The sequence below is a fragment of the Silurus aristotelis genome (assembly GCF_946808225.1).
Source record: "Silurus aristotelis genome assembly, chromosome: 2".
In the NCBI taxonomy this organism is placed as follows: domain Eukaryota; kingdom Metazoa; phylum Chordata; class Actinopteri; order Siluriformes; family Siluridae; genus Silurus; species Silurus aristotelis.
The window spans coordinates 22,593,993-22,611,396 of record NC_139575.1 but is presented as its reverse complement, the minus strand read 5'-3'; the positions used below and the strand labels follow the sequence as shown (position 1 = coordinate 22,611,396).

The 17,404-nt window shown below is 38.9% G+C and overlaps 1 protein-coding gene across 2 annotated transcripts in view; it reads left to right on the top strand.

Moving 5' to 3' along the window:
* The first annotated feature begins 5,036 nt into the window (after positions 1–5,036).
* Positions 5,037–17,404, top strand: part of shmt2 (serine hydroxymethyltransferase 2 (mitochondrial)) — a 31,827-nt gene continuing 19,459 nt past the window's right edge. For both annotated transcript variants that reach the window (XR_014531638.1, XM_083530325.1), the window contains exon 1: positions 5,037–5,194. Coding sequence is in view for 1 of the 2 variants with exons in the window: in XM_083530325.1 (XP_083386451.1) it covers positions 5,162–5,194 (33 nt within the window). In the remaining variant the exon portion in view is untranslated. The remainder of the gene's footprint in view (positions 5,195–17,404) is intronic.

Sequence of the window (17,404 nt, the reverse complement as noted above, 5' to 3'; positions counted from 1 at the left end):
ATGTCCAGTGTTCCCTGACCCTGTAATCATTCTGAAAGGTAGTTCAAATAGTGGCTTCTCAATTTTTACAAGGCCATCTAGATAAACAATGCCACATACACTATGTGGACAAAGGTATTGGGACACCTAACTTTTGCAGCCATATGTGGTTCTTTCACAAACTGTTACCACAAAGCTGAAGACACACAATTGTAGAGGATATCTGTCTGGAAGAGGCAGCGAGTCAACAGGAACTACCTTAACTTCCGGACTATTAAGCGCACCCATATATAAGCCGCACCACTGAATTTTACAAAGATTTTTATTTTGAACATAAATAAGCCGCACCTGTCTATAAGCCGAAACTGTCTACACTGAAACTAATGAACTTTACACAGGCTTTAACGAAAGACAGTGTCTGTTACACGGTGTAACGGGTAAAATATGTTGTGGCTCCTTTAAGAGCAGAGCGATATTTTGGGAATAGCCTCCCGCCGCATTTTTCCGCTATTACGGCATGTGTGCAAGACCGAGGATTATGTCCTTATTATTATCTGATGCCAATTTTCTTTGACTAACCCGTAACGCTGTTGCCAATAAAAATAAAAAAGCACGAGTTTTGGAAACCTGTCTGTGCTTATATGATTTCTGTTGTAACTGGAGTTAGCGAGCTCTCCCATGACCCAGACTCAACGCGTTACAACGGCTTGTATCTAAACAGTAGCCTACCAAGAAAGTCAATGTTCACTGTCTTCCTCCTTCCGTGGAAGTTTTTTTCTCCCGATGCCGTGCAGCTCAGAACACAGGTTAGGTGCGTTTTTTTGTTTCCGTTCAGAAATTTCATTGGTCTAATGTTATGTCGCTCAGTTTTTTGGCTTGAAGTTTGTGAAACCGGGAAAAACCCAGAAAAAATCCATAAATTAGCCGCTTCATTGTTTAAGCCGCGGGGTTCAAAACGTGGAAAAAAAGTAGCGGCTTATAGTCCGAAAAATTCTGTATATAAATACTGTTGATTACTGCCTGCTTGTGGAAGTATCACCCAGCCATTGTGGACTTTATTTCCTACACTTAATTTACATTTAAAGGCTAAATCCTCTTTACACTTCAAAAAGAAGAACAGTATAAAATTTGAACAAAATCTGTTCTTTTTGACTCAGATGAACCCAAACTACTTTATGTATTTTGTCACTGCTATGCTGGTATAAACTTCTTTATTACAATCATCATTGTCCTCATCATTTTTTCTTACAATAGTGTACCGTCATTTCCGGACTATAAAGCGCACCCATATATAAGCCGCACCCACTGAATCTGACAAAGATTTTTATTTTAAACATAAATAAGCCGCACCTGTCTATAAGCCACAGGCTAAAATATGTAACGGGTAAAATATGTTGTGGCTCCTTTAAGAGCATAGCATAGGTATTTTGAGAATAGCCTGGCGCCGCATTTTTACCGCAATTACTGCATGTGTGGAGACCGAGGAATATGTCCTTATTATTTTCTGATGCTCATTTCTAGGTTTCTTTGACTAACCCGTAATGCTGTTGCCAAGAATGATAAAAAGCAGGAGTTTTGGAAACCTGTCTGTGCTTATATGATTTCTGTTGCAACTGGAGTTAGCGAGCTCTCTCAAGAGGAGTGCCACACTTTAATTACTAGGATGGGTGATGTTAACATTGTAGATCCTGAAGTGGCTACATGGTGATGACCAAGTGGGAGTGAAAGACTTCTGAGTGTGGCATGACTCTATGCGATGTCCATTAGGAGGAAATGATGCCCATAGAGTGGCAGGCAATTTTAGGACTGATAATGATACCCATTTTCCAGTAGAACTGTCTCTAAATGTCATTACAACATGATAAAAGGTTAATTTACTGAGCTGATCATGCTATTTGAGCATAGTAAGGTCATAATAAATGTTAAAACGCTGACAGGTCAATGACCTGGTTTACTAAAGATAAATGACTTTGGGAAGAAACAATGAGTTCAACAATAAGGTCACTTCTGAGTCACTGAGCCATTAGCATATGTAAGGATACAAAGGCACCTTATATTTGGTAGACAGATATCATACATTTTGTTCACAAGTGACAGTCCTTTAGTCCACTTTAGGGCCATGAGCAGCACTTCATCATTGACTTTTGCACACTGTCATCAGAATCACTGTGTACAATAGCCAGAGAGAGGAGTGCATTCTGGCATATTGGATTACTTAGCATCTCCAGGAAAAACCACAATAGACAGTGAGTTGAATTGGCATCAGTGAAAAGGCCAACCTATTCCCTCACAACCTTTTGCATATCTGACACACCATTTTTGAAGGTAGACGACATCTTTCTCTGCATTTAAACTCAATATGGCAACAGACGAGGCATCCTTGCACTATTTGGATGAGCAGCAGAATAAAGAATCGGCTCTTGGGCAATAAGGAAGACTTAATTATGCTCAGCATCAGTTAAGGATCAGTGGGTTTAGTTGAACCACATCTGATGCCAGGTGTGACAGCTTCCAGATTCTTCCTCTGTATATCTGTTTAGTGGACAAAGGAGGGGTTAATGAAGAAAACTTGGCTCTAAATTAAACTATGTTGCTAGAGATTTGGATAACATTGCACTCTTGCAGCACCTGAATATACTAACAGTACAGGTGTGGGAAGATAGAGGAAAACCATCAAGAGAGATTAATAGAGCAACTTTGACAACATACTGAGGGAGATTTAGGCATGCTTGGCCACTGACCCACTTGTCAAAAGATTCTTAAGTCACTAAAGGAGGTCATCATCAATGGGAATACAGGTGAATGGAGGGTAACCCAACCTGTGCCCCTGTATGTATATTCACAAGCTCATTGTTGGAGAGTGTGATAGGGCAGGGGAAACCCACACCAGCATGCTATATGAGAATACTGTTATCTAATTGACTTAAAAAGTATCTAACATTATAATAATGAATTGCTTGCCAAGTTGTTGTACATCGGTAACCCATAGATGAGTTGACTAAAAGTGAAGAGGAAGCAAGGCACACAAATAATGGAAGTCCTAGCAGAACAGAGGACTTATTGATATACCTTTTGAAATCAGTAAGAGGGGGCTTTCACCAATTTCAAAAGTAAAGCATTCCGAAAAATCGGGGTGTCTTTGACACCTGTGACATTGTATAAAGAGACTAGATGCATAAAACTCACAAAAAGTATCCAGGTGATTATAAAATTGCTGCTGAAATGAGGGGTGAAAGAGCCAATATGCAAAAGGCGTTAAAATTCCGCAAATGCAGAAGAGCCCTCATGAGCACCTTGAGAAAAAATAAAGCCAACAAGCATTTCAACTTTAAATAAGATTTGTGCATAGTGTCTCGCAAAGAAATGGCATCCCATTCAATTCCCACTGCACACACAGGTTTCCTGGGATAAGCTCTGGTTCCACCATAGGTGTAACAAGGATCAAGAAGTTATAATATATGAATGGTTGAATATTATGATATAAAGAATAATTTAAAGAATATTATGATATAAAAAATATGCTTACTTTAGCTTAAGTGGCAGTTTCTCCACTAGCCTCCTTCCACCTCTGAGCCAAACTGCACTGAAAACATTAACAAGCAACTCTGTTCTACTGGAATCATTTTTAAACCTAAAACATCTGAACAGATAAATACATCAAATGAGTACAAACATGCAGTGGAATTGCATTTCTGTGTGCAAATGACAGTTTCTAAATTAGTCTTAAAATTATATGATTGTACTACATTAATTATACTACAGACACAGACAAAGACATTTCAGGAATAGATATGTGGTGGGTGGCATGGTGGCACAGCAGGTACAGTAGTTTTACCATTTCATAGCTTCACAGTGTCTGGTTTGATTCTGAGCTTGGGTTAAACAATGCATAGGGTTTTTGTACATGTTCACCCTATAGTTTCATCTGGTTTTTGGGTTGCTCACACCCACAAACAAACAAGTAAGTGGGTGAGCTACATTCATTTGTCCTATATGTTGGTGGCCCACAATGAAATAACATCCCAATCAGGGTGTTTTACCCATCTCATGCCCAGTTTACCCTGAATAGACTCTGGATCCACCATTACCCTGACCAGGATATAACGGTTTTGGAAAATTAATTAGTAATTCTTCTCATTTGCGGCTTTAAAATTTTATCAACAGATATGGATGAAGTTTACTTTTCTTTTACTTTACTTGAGCAAAATTATAGACCCCTTATTTAAATATGACTTCAGTAAAAGTACTTTATTTTGGTACTGCTGGGTTACGGTTCTGGTCTTATAACAGGTTCTTATTTAACACAAATACGATGCACTTACAAAATGTACTTTACCATCTTGTGTATGAAATTAAGAAGGGAAGTATTGTCACAAAAAAATTGAACATGCACTGACTGTGAGTTTAACTTGTTTTAGAGTTGATGGCATTGATGGCCAATGCACATAATGCGATGCCCTAGATTTGTCAGCCATCTTGAAATTATTTTCTCATCCATTGTTAGGGTTTGGTAACCGTTTTCCTTTTCCTTCATGTTAGCAAAGTTGCAACTGTTGAATGCATGCAATAGTCCAACATTCCACACTTTATTATTTCGTTTGAATAGGTGCGTACTGATCTGAGCTCAGGAATTGCACTTGTCCCTGTTGGGATTTAATTATTCGTAATTATTATAATAGATTATAATGTCATATTGTGTAGGATTAGATTAGATTATATCTAATCAATGTACAGGATCTGTGTTTTTTTTTTTACTCAACATATTGCCGCTCAAACACACATGTACATCGCTTATCGGATTGTGACAAGGAAGTACCCACTTTACACAGATTTAACTTTTCTGTTTAACAGATTGTTTAAAATACATTATTACATCTTGTTCGGTCAAACAAGACCAGTAACACGATTTATGTATTCACTTCAAAAAATGCAATGTATTTATGTACTGTACAGTAAGGAAGTAAAATTCTTTTTTTTTTTTTTACTGTCCCTCACTGTTTATTATTCGGAAAAATCAGCATGCTGTATGCGCTGTCAGAGGCTATGAGAGAAACTGCATTTCCCATGATGCCTTTGCTCATTGCGCGTGTGAGAAGCTTTGACTGTCTGCTCTTGTATCGGTGTGCATGTGTGTGTGCAAAGTCTGGGTGTCTCGAGCTTTTCTTTACACCACGGTATCATCATGTTGACGCTTCCACTGAGATATTTAGTCAGGGTGAGTATAAAAGCATGGGTTTTATTTGTACAATATTTTTGGATTTTAATGGTTTTGGTGGGTAGCTGAACTGTGTGTGTATGTATATATGCATGCATGCATGTTATCCGACTGGCCTATTGGTGGGATTTATAGGATTGCAGGCTTTGGCGTGCACGTGCGCGTTCTAAAAGCCGTAAAATTCCAAACACGCTGATAACCGGCTCCGGGTTTAGCCTGTTAGCTTCCCCGTGAAGCGGTTTGCTAGCCGTTTTACATATAATAACACCAGTCACGTGCTACTAAGGCTAAACACCGAGCTGTTTTTTTTTTTTTTTTTTTTGCCGCTGAGCAACTAGTGAAAAAATGATATTTTTTATTCACACGTCCTCACGTGTCGTGTTTTGCAGTTTGCCAGCTAAGTACGCTAGCAAGAAGTTTCACAAACTGCAAGCCTGCACCTAGCTTCCAACTGAACTGAGTCCTGGAAACGTTTTTACTTATCACGACTATACTTCTACTTTTCTTTGTTTTGTTTATCTTTTTCTGTCAGACTGGGAGCGGTTTGCCCTGTGGGTTTTGGGTGTAGCTGAGATTATAAAGCTGTAGGTGTAGTGCTGTAGAAGAACTTACAGCGGAGTGAAGCGCTGATGCAACTCTTTCATCAGAACTTTTCAGGGGAAAGTCGCGAGTGCACGATTAAGAAGTCGCTAAGTGACGTCACGAAACATGCCCTCATTGTATATTCAAGGTTACTTTAAGAAACCTGTTCAAATTGGAACATCAGTACATCCTGTGGTCCAGCTGTAGGTAGGTAACAAGTACGATGGTGTGGATAATATTGCTTTTTATTCAGCAGACATGCATATTGTTTAATACTTGATTCTGATTTGTTGACATTCTACGGTGTGTGGTAAGCCTTCATGTCGCCAAGCCCGGATTAATTTTCCGGGTTGCGTTAGGAAGGGCATCCATCCTAAAACGTGCGAAATCAAATATGCGGATCACGAATCAGAAGATTCTATACACTCTATTTCCTCATCAATGTTTTCTAAAGAGTTCATGCCGTGACTTATCGATCTCCTATCGGTTATAAGTCTTCACATGATAAGAATTCGCAGGTTAGAGTTCACCAAACTTGACTTTTGGGGTGCGGAGAGAAGCAGAACTTCTTCAGCGCTGAGTCAATGGAGAAAAAGTGCAGCTTTACTTGAGGAAAACCATTTAGTGAGGGGGAAAAAACACCTTAAAAGGATTAGCAAAAATATTTTTTATTAAATATAAGCAGTGATTTGGAAGCAGGTAGGTAATAAGTAGGACTGCACACATGATGCTGTTTATATATCCGTTGTAACTACATGAATATTACCTATGCAGCAATGATGAATTCTTGATTCTGCTTGACAATATGCTTAAGGGTACAGTCAATTTTTCACATTAAAACAGCTCAAGTTGTTCCTGTCAGGTATTAAGAGCAAGAAAGTTGAGCATCATTTCGTCTGGTTAACTGAAATGATTGAAAAGTTTACTTCCTGTCTGCCACAGAACCCTGATCTAATAACTAACACACGGGATTAATTATTTATTACTGCTGACAATGCAACAAGGCTTAAAGGTCATTGCTAAAACATAACAAGCTCTTTTTTTGTTGTTGTTTGTTTATTGTTTGAATACAATAGAACTTCTTAAGTCTGCTCTCTCTCACATTTGCTTTCCCCCACCAGTTACTACCTACAGTATCAGTTGCTTAAACCTCCATTACTAGTTGTAAAAGGACAGAATTAGCAATGGCAGCTTGAGTTTGGTTGTGTACATACTTAGTTTCATACACAGAAGTGTTTTAAGGAGAAAAACACACACGGTGTAATGGCAGTGCCACTGTGGTCGTGCATATTTTACTTAAACTTGTCACTTTTTGCTTAACTGAAAATTCCGACACAGCATGGCCAAATATATAGTTTATTTTTGCTAATCAATAAATATAATTCCAAAAGGAACATTTTATTAATCAACACAAGCCTCTTCAGTCAGTGCACTTGTTACCAGGTTTTGCCCCCTGTGCCCACCTGTACCCTAAACTACAGCTGGCTGAAGGCTCACTAACAGTACAGCTCCAAAAGGTTACTCATTCTCACTCAATGTTATTCTCTCACTCTCTCCAAAAGTTGTTTTTCCGCACCGTTGGCTCCGGTCGGATGCCGTCAGCTGATTTTTGGTTTATTCTGCATGTTGAGCGGCGGCGGAGCTCATCGGCGAGAAAGAAAACTCAGATAAGCTATTTAGCTTAATGAATGAGCACACGAGGGAAATAAAGGGACACTCTTGTTGTCATTCTTGCGCTTGTCTGAGCAACTTAACAGACATGATTGCAAAAAGCTACAGAAATCTATTAGTAATGATCGCAGCAAGTGTAAACGCTTGCTTTTCCAGTCTTAGCTTTTCCAATTTACTGTTTGGATGCGAAATACAGTTTACTGCCACCTGCTGGTATGGGAAAGTTTTGTCTCTCACGCAAGCACAGAACGTACACGCACGGTGTATCATTCGGTGCAATAATTGACCTCGTTGGCAGCACAGTCGGCCCGATGGCGTTTCATTAAAAATGCCAAAAAACGCCCCAAGAATCTCTAATTGTAAGTCATAGACTTTATTATAACTGTGGCGATGTTGGAAATCTATACCAGTGTGACATATACCAACTCTAATGACAGTATAGGTTATTATAGCATCAAAGCAGGGAGACATCATCAGGAGTGGGATATTCAAAAGAACATATGGGTGTGATGTGAGGTTTTGGCCACCGAACAGCCTAGAACTTTCTTAAACTGCTGAGCTACACGGAGATTGGCAGGAGCTGCAGCCAATCAGAAGAGATAAAGTTTCAGAGTTTACACAAAGCAAATAAAAGCGAGTGTGTGCCACATTTAGATCTGTCCTGCCATTTTTCTCTATAATAATTGTGGGTTTAGAAGTGATTGCTGGTTATTATATTGAAAAAGGATGGCTTTTTACAACCTCCCAGTAAGGATTATATAAAAAAAAATATATATATGATTGAGCATATGGTCTCTGGCATAAAACTGTTACACATGCAGATAGGAGCATACTGATAGACAGATGCAGGACCATTTGTCATTCTTTAGTCTTAAGCATGAATTTCGAACATGGTACACAGAATAGCTGTTTGCCGTTGAACAATCACATACACACAAAAAAAGTGTCAACTATTTTTAAACGTTTATTCAGACTATGTATTACTAGCTTATTTACTTTCTACTTAATATACACTTTGGGAAATGAAAGTTTGGGGAAGTAATTTTCTTTGTTCATGTTATACTAGTTATTATATAATATCATTATACATCACACATGCATTTTCATTCACTGCTGATAACATTTTTGACTTGTTAACTGGGTTTATATAAACGAGTCCTAGAGCCAGTAGGCATTTCAGCCTGTGTAATTACATCTCTGCCTACAATAGGCTGTGTGACAGTACAGTGTGGGTTAAAGTGAATATTTGGGAGCACATTAAAAAAAAAAAAAATTTTGGTAACAATCACTATGAGAGGTGTTTCAAGAAAATCAGTTGCATTTAATCAGAGAACCTTTTGAGCAGACACCTGTATCAAAAACCGGCACCCAAATCTGATAGGGCAGAAACGATAAATCAGTTCTATCTCAACTTTTATTGCTAAGGATCAGTGCCCTTCCTCAGTCTACAGGGAAAACAAAAAAACAAAGCTTTCATTTTCTGCTATACACCTTAGAGCCAAGTGTAATATCCCACATACTCGGAGACACCAACTCTGTACAGGGACACAAAAGTATGTGGATCTGAGTTGGCGTGAAATGCGGTCGAGTTCACGGGCATCTGTTGCCACTTGCTGAGAAGAAAAGAACCTTGTCGTAGAAAATTGTAGTAGCAATTGCTTTGAGATTTTTTTGTATGATCTATATTTTTAACCTCTTTTAATCAAATCAAATTGTGAGCCAAGAGAATATTCTGTCTGGTAGATTATTCCAATTCTGAATATTGGTATTGGTGTGTGAGTGTCTGTCTGAATACTGGATTCCTGTAACCACACAACTGTAACCATAGTAACATGCAGTCACAATCACATACAGGGTGAGGCAGCTATTTTTATTTATATATATATATATATGAATTGATGACAGCTTTAACTTTTTTGGCAGATGAACACGCTATAAACTGGATAATCCTATCTAATGCGCTCTGTGATGCTTCATGTTAAGGGGTTCTTTGTCCTTCACATCATGCATTACAATTGTAATGCTCACACTATAGGGACAAAAGTATGGGACATCTGACTTTTCTAGCCGTATGTGGTTCTTTCCCAAACTGTTACCACAAAGTCGGAAGCACTCCGTCTGGTGTAAATGTTTATGGATGCAACAGCATAAAATTTAAAAGTAAAACACCCAAACCTGTTGCTCCATGGTGATGCCAGCTCCATGGTATGGTTTATATGGTTTGGAGTGGAAGATCTTTAATGGCCTGCTATAGAGCTATTGAACACCTTTTGGGGAAAAATTGAAACATTGCACCTCAGGCCTCTTCACCCTACAGCAGCCCCTACCTTTACTAAACCCTTGTTGGTGAATGAGTACAGATCTCCACAAGAACACTCCAAAATCTAGTGGACCTTCATCCCAGAAGAGTGGAGGTTATGATAACAAATGTTAGAATGGGATGTATAAAAAGCACATGCAGATCCTATGATCAGGTGCTCTGAAACTTTTGTCTATATTGTACACATCTGTGAGCAACTGTTGAGTATTATTGACTCTAAATAATCTTTACTTTTCCTCTTGTCCCTGTGTGGTTTTTGTGTACTTTCTGTACCCGTTATTGTTGCTTTCATTCAGCTGAAAACAGTGTGTCTTAGCTCATTTTTGATGCGGGAAAAGTTTTAGTTCCAGAATAAAACCTTAAATGACATTTCAGGTTCTTCCAGTGAGAACAGACCACGACAGGAAGGCGCATACAAACTCTCGGGCTGATATCTACACACCAACTAGATCAAATCCTCTGATAAGTGATTGGATAAAGGCTTCAGAAAATGAGGTCAGATGATTTGACTTGGTTTTGACTGAAGCCTTTCAAGACACTCCGTCAGTTTGCTTAAAGCTTCGTTCTTTGGACAAACTCAACTACAACGCCTTTAATACAGTATTATTATTGTTTTAAATTCTTTTCCAAATCCACTATCTCATGCTCTTCATTAAATCATGTGACTTAATAATTAACTTGTGCTTGTGTAATACAGATGAGCCAAAGCTTGCCTTTGTTGTCCGCCAATGAAATTGATTCCTTGGCCGCACACCCCTTCACTGGGTTCAGATAAGTCGGACCTGAACAACCTGACCCACAAATTATTAAGTATTTATAATTAACTCAAGTTTGTTCCTTGGCTAAAGTTTCTGTATGCACTTGGAGACGTGGTGGCTGCTGGAACAGTTGTGTGATATAAAAATTTTTTTTTTTTTTGAAAGATTTAATTTGAAAGAAAATACAGTATTTGTTTATGCAATCTCTAAATCCTTAAGACGTCTCTATCAGTTTCTAAACAACTGTAAGATAAAGCGTGCTAAACTGCCATATTTGGATCAGTCTGAAGGTCACTTAATAATTGATTAGATTATATATTTTAACCGTGTTTATTTTTAGCCGTGCTCTGCAGAAGTCCCAGATTTGCAGACGTGTACGGGTTGGGAGGGGAGCGCTCCAGCTGGCCGTGTTAGCGTTGGCACGACACCGCTGTCAAATCCAGAGCTGATCGAGTGCGCACTCAAAAATGCAGTTACTCTAGATGCATATTAAACCGATTTTTTTTTTCCTCTCTGCACCCACGACGTTTCGCACCCACGACGTTTCCCCCCCACTTCGAAAACAGCTGATGAAAAGCAGGTGAGTCGTTTCAGAGTCACCTCAACGCGACCAGATGTGCCCCATCATGCACCACTGAACACTGGCTGACGGAGAGCGACGCGTTCCAGGATCGCCACTTTTATTCGACTCCATCTCCAGGATTATGGCGATAATGTTCCCCAGTCTCGGCAGGAAATTGGCTTTTCACCCTCTTGATTGTTCTGTGTCACATGGATAGAGCCGAGGGCTATAGAGGAGCAGAATTCTCTTCCTACCTTTCCATCTCTCCTCTTCCTCATGCTTCATCTCGCACTCGTGCTTCCCCCCCCCCGCCCCCCTCTCTCTTTCTCTCTCTCTCTCTCTCTCTCTCTCTCTCTCTCTCTCTCTCTGCCCCTGGCCTGTGTCATCCTCAGCCAAATCGGCGGGTAATTTGTAACGGCTGCTCTCCTATTAGTCCCTGACAGGGAAAGAAAAGAGCATGTGTCACTCTGACTGATTCTCCATTTTGCTGACACTTTTCAACTTTCCCTATCCCTCTTCTCGTGCTCTTCCTCAGTCACCCCGCGTTACAAAGCTGATTGTCATCCAGCAAGACCTTGATGGACATCAGTCATCTGTAAAATTGACTCCTGCCCTTGAAAACAAGAAATAGAAAAGCAAAAAAAAAAAATAAAAGAAAGACTACATCAAACGAAATGACTAGTCCTTTTCTTTTTGGACACACACAAACGTGAGAGAAAGAACAGATGTGAAATCGCAAAATGACAAGTGTGTGCAGACATCGTATCAATCTTGCCAAGTAAGAGGGAGCTGCGTATTTCTGCGTGTATTTGAACTCTTCCAATGGATGGTACAAAGTTCGCTTTCAGAGGCTGCAATCTCTATCTATCTCTCTCTCTCTCACTCACTCTCCTGCCCCCTTTCTCTTCTCGCTTTCTCAGTTCTCCAAAATAGATCCAATCTTTAAAATTTATCATCTTGGTAATCTCCCCCCCCCCCCCCCCCCCCCAATTTCAAGAATTTTTCAATACCGTTTAAATTTTGATCGTGCTCTTAAGAGATGTGTATGTGTTTAGGCACTCGTGTCATCTATAGACTCTTTGACGGAATGCAGTGCGTGTGTGTGAGTAATTCAAGCTGATTGACAAACAGTTCAAAAGCTTTTGTAGAATCCCTCAGTGCTTACAGGTTGACATAACTCGTGGGTTGTTTGTGTGCGTGCACACACACACACTGCAACTTTCCTCCGGTTCCCCCTGTATCACAATAGTTATGTGTCCCTAGCGAAAGAGCAGACAGCAAAGGACGAGTCCTATCAGAGAGAAATGACCTATGCTGTTTGTGTGTGTGTGTGAGCGCACGCACGAGTGTGTGTACATGTCGGCACGTGCACGAGGTGGCCCATGAGAGTCAGGCGGTCGCTCTCAGCGGATGTGTTGCTGGCACTAGGCGAAAGCTAGAGGAGCTGTGCCTCTCTCTCTCTCTCTCTCTCTCTCTCTCTCTCTCTCTCTCTCTCTCTCTCTCTCTGTTTGTCTGTTTGTCTGTCTGTCTGTCTGTCTGTCTGTATTAGGGTGCCAGTGCATCTCTTATAAGTAGCTCCTGCTCTCATCTCAAACATACTATCTGTGTGTGTTTGTAAAAGGCACTACACGGTGGAAGGGTTTTGCTCTTTTGTTTAAGAAACATCTGCAATCTGATAACCGTTCAGCGTCGGTGTATTTTGCACACAGTTTTTTTGTAATTTATACGAATAAGGTTTAGGACCAACGCCATCGTCATTGCCCTTTCACGATATCCACATTTTCATGAGCAGGTCACTCGGTGTCTGCACAGTTCTGTACAAACTGATTTTCTGCACCTCTGCGGTTTGTGCTCTGACCGGCAAGCTGCGAATCAGGGCTCAGCTGAGCACACGTTCCCCTTTAATTACACTTGAAAGCCAACTGTCTTTGCAAAGAGCATTTTGTCTCATTTGTATGCCTCCACCTAACCGTGTACAGTACTGGCTGTACAGTAAAGACATGGCGGTGAAAAAACATCTGGATTGTTTTCAGAATGTGAGCATTACATTCATCCAAAACGTTTTTATCATTTATACAAATGCTTTCGGTTAAATGACTTCATATAAAATGATTTTCCAGGGGTGCAGTCAGCATTCCAATTTATCCCAGTAGTTTTGAGGTCAGAGCTTTATAGCAAGCCACACAAGATCTGCCTCTCCACAATATGCAAACCATTTCTTCATATATGTCTCTGGATGCTCAGCACCATCCAATTGTATGACTCCAGCTGCATGGTAACAATTTGGAGAACTACATGGCTGGAAAAGTCAGGTGTCCCACTTTTGTCCATATAGTATGTTTCTGTAAAGTTGCTTTGTGACAGTGTTCCCTGTTAAAAGCTTTATTTGAATATTGTGTTTTGCATAAGCAAAGTAAACCGAGACTGTAGTTCAAAATCAAGTGAACTGAGCTCTCAAAGGCTTTGGTGCTAATATGATTTTCCTAAATTCAGCACTTATAATTGTGTTTTGGAGGTTGCTTGATTTAAATTCATTGTGAAACACTTTGACATTATTGCCATATTTCCCAGACACCCCCCCCCACCCCCCAAGAACAGCAAATGAGAGCATATCTGTGTTCTATAAGCTTTAAGTGCAGAAATAATTTAGCGGCTGTAAATGGGAACCACACACAGCTAACACCAGTACAAGCAACAATATTAATGCTTTTGATTATTTTAATATAATACACTTTAATAGGAACACCGGAACATTCAAGCCTTCATTCAATGGAGCTGGACGGGTAAAGATTGGCAAAAGACCAGACAATGTTTTTCCAGTCTTAGATTCCTGTTCTTAGCTGACAGAAGAACCCATTCTGTTGTAGCACAATCTGCCCCGTCTTGGCATGTTGTACATTTTGAGGTGCTTTTCTGATCACCATGGATGTAGTGCTTATTTACATTACTCTAGCCCTCTTATCAGGCTCAAACTCGCATCTCTGGTCATTCTTTTCTTCTGACTTCTTTCATTAACAGCATGCTTTTTTCCCCCCAAAGACCCTCTGCTCTGCTTTTTGTTTTATAAACTTTGATCTGCGTTGTTTAAAAAAAAAATTGAACAATTTCTCAGATATTAAAACTGATATGTCTGCCACTTACCCCCCTACCCATGGATTTTATTTTATTTCTAAAAGTAAGCATTTTGAAGCTTTTGACTTTTCACACGTTTTATTCAGTGTTTTGTATAAAAATATTTTTTAGTTTTTTAGTAAATTTAGCATTTTTCTTGTTTTATGCTATGTGCCTTCTACTCATCATGAACCTTTTTATTTACCAGCAAGAATTTTTAGCTTATAATAATGTACATAGTTTAACATTTGGCATTTTCTCATCAATTCTAGTCACACTTCTGTAGTAGCTCTAACCTGTGATTTATTTTCTGAAGACCTGATTTGCTCTTCGAGCTGAAGTAATCAACACTTTATTCATTATGTCCAGTTCCCTAAGGACTATTATGACGCTCGTTAGTGTTATTTATTTCCTCACAAGATTTACCTGTTTACAGTATTTACCCATTATAGCCCTAAGGCACCCTAGGTGCATGCTTTCCCTTATAAGATGGCTCCTGATGAAGTGACCAGGATTCGTTCACCCGTTAAGCACAGCCAGTCTCATACATCGTCTCCTAATGCTCCCACATCATTGAGCTAATTGTTTTTTAATAACGTTTTTTAAATGAAGCAGTTCATCACGCTCCTGGCCTCCCGTGCAGCGCGGCGCATTGGCGGATTGGAAAATGGATGGGGTCGACACTCCATTATCTTTATTACTGTTAGTTATGATGTTCTTGTCTGTTTGTTTGTTTATTCTGCATTGACATTGCGCAGGAAATCTTCGCCAGGAACAACAAGATTCCAATGAAAGGTTTTACTGAAATTAGTAACGCTGAACCATTCTTTTTGCTAACATAAGCACACCCTTGGAATAATTTTTAATATGAAGAGAAATCTAAAGAGAGTGCCAGAGAATGCAAATGAGTGGACATAATGATATGAGGGCGTAAAAGCGGGAGTGGAAAGGGGGAATACTGAGAGCATGATTTAAACTCTGTTTGCACTGTCTGTACATGAGGAGGTGGAGTAATGTAATTATTACTAGTGTGTTGAGATTTCAGTCCGTTCCCAGTTCATCTTTTCATTCATTTTTACTGAATGCACATTCCCAAGTCTGGAAGGATTCAACTATGCACTATGGAACAAGATTTCTGGATTTCCAGTATGTAAAGTTGCCAGAGGATTGATTATCAATTGCAGCAGTGTCTTTAGGATTTATGGGTTCATGGTTGTCAATCAGAAATGAGTCACATGACCATAATGTGACAGTTATTCTTTACTGAGAGGGTTACTAAGGACAGTTTGTAGCATGAATACAAAACTGCCTCGATGTGTCCCACACAACAATAGAAGCTCAACTGATGAACTGTGCCATTGCCGTAAGTGGAAAATATGTAATCATTGCTAGACTGAATGTTCGAGCTGTTTGAATAACGGACAAATATAATGAAATGAGATGAAAGCAACTGCTTTCCCTTAGCTACATTTGCCATCTCATCTGTATTTTATTTGCTTATCGGACTTTGCGATTAAAATATTTAAAACTGTATGTCCAGGAACATTTGATGGACCGTTCTGCATGAAAATAAATGTAGCAGAAGACTGGCAAAATAAATGTGAATGACAGCCTTCCTCTAGCAGAAAGTATGAGATCTAAACAAATGGTTACTGAAAATGCATCCATAATGCAAGATGGGACGTGTCTATACGGCTCAGGTGTCCTGCCTTGAGCCGATCACACAGGATGCATGTTAATGCCAGGTGTTGAATGAGGTTATAAGATGACTGACAGGAACCGATCTTCCAGGTCATTTGTACATCTTAAAACTATTGGACCATTAAAAGATTAGATTCTCTAGTCGTCCTTGCATAGCAATGAATCGTTATTGTTTTCTCTCATACAACCCTAATTCAAGAAAAGAACGCTGGGTAAAATGAAAATAAAAACAAAATGCAACGATTTGATCTTAAACTATTATTTTATTCACAATAGAACATAACTCGTCGAATTTTCAAACTGAGGAAATGTGCAATATTAGGGAACACTAGGAACGACAATCTTATTCAACCGATTAATCCATCGAATAATCGGATAAGTACTTTTCAATTCAAAAGCCAAAATAAATATACAAGAGAAAATAAGACGGGCCGCTTGAAATGAACAAGTAATTTGTTTCCTTTTCAGAAAAACTTTTGTTTTTATTGATGAAATTGCTTACAAGATTATCTGTGAAAACTAAACCTATTTAGTGCATTTTTGCCATATTACATATATAAATAAATAAAAAATGTAAATAAATATAAAATTATATATATATATATATATATATATATATATATATATATATATATATATATATATATATATATAAAATTTATTATTAAAAAAATATTTAATATATAAATAAAAATTAATTTCACATTAAAAATTTAGATTACTCCCAATAGTGACTTTATTTCTCGTAACTCTATTTATTTTATGTAAACATTCAACATATTTGGTGCATCCACTGTTAACCATGTTGATGGCGAGAAGTTTGAAGCTGTAGGTGTATGAACGAGGCTCCTCTGCTTCACCTGTCTTCTTTTGTCTCCTCCAGAGCTGATTGTTAGACAGAGTTCTGTCCAGATATCAGAGGCTTAATTTGGTACCATGCGATTCTATTGATTGTTGCCTATTTCATTTTCAATGTGTAAAGCTTTCTGGCACTACCGAGAAGGTGGTGATGCCCGATTGGCATAAAAAAAGTCTGAATTAAGCAACGTTATTTTTTATGTGGCAGAAACGGGCTTCCATATGAATTTTTCATTCTGCAGCTTCTTCTGTGTTTACCTGTCCAGAGTGCTCCAAAGTTTAGCAGGTGGTGCGTCAGTAATAATGGTCCGTTGGGAAACACAGTGCTCAGTGTGTAGTTAAATGGACTAAACAAATGATTTGCCTCTGGATTTTTTTTTGTATTTAAATTACTCAAGTTACTCGAGGAATCTCTTCAGCCCTACTGCGCTCCTGAATTTGGTGTGTTTGATCTCATAGACAATAATAGGAAAAGTCCCATATCAGTAACCGAAATAAATGATGTGTTAAAGTGTTAGGCTTTATCTTGAGAATTAGGAAGTGAGATTTCACAGGAAATTTTTAAGCAACTAGATGATCCAAATTGGTTATGTGCAACTTCATGTCTGTGTTGAATTTGTTAAAATCACACTCAGATTCTTTTTCAT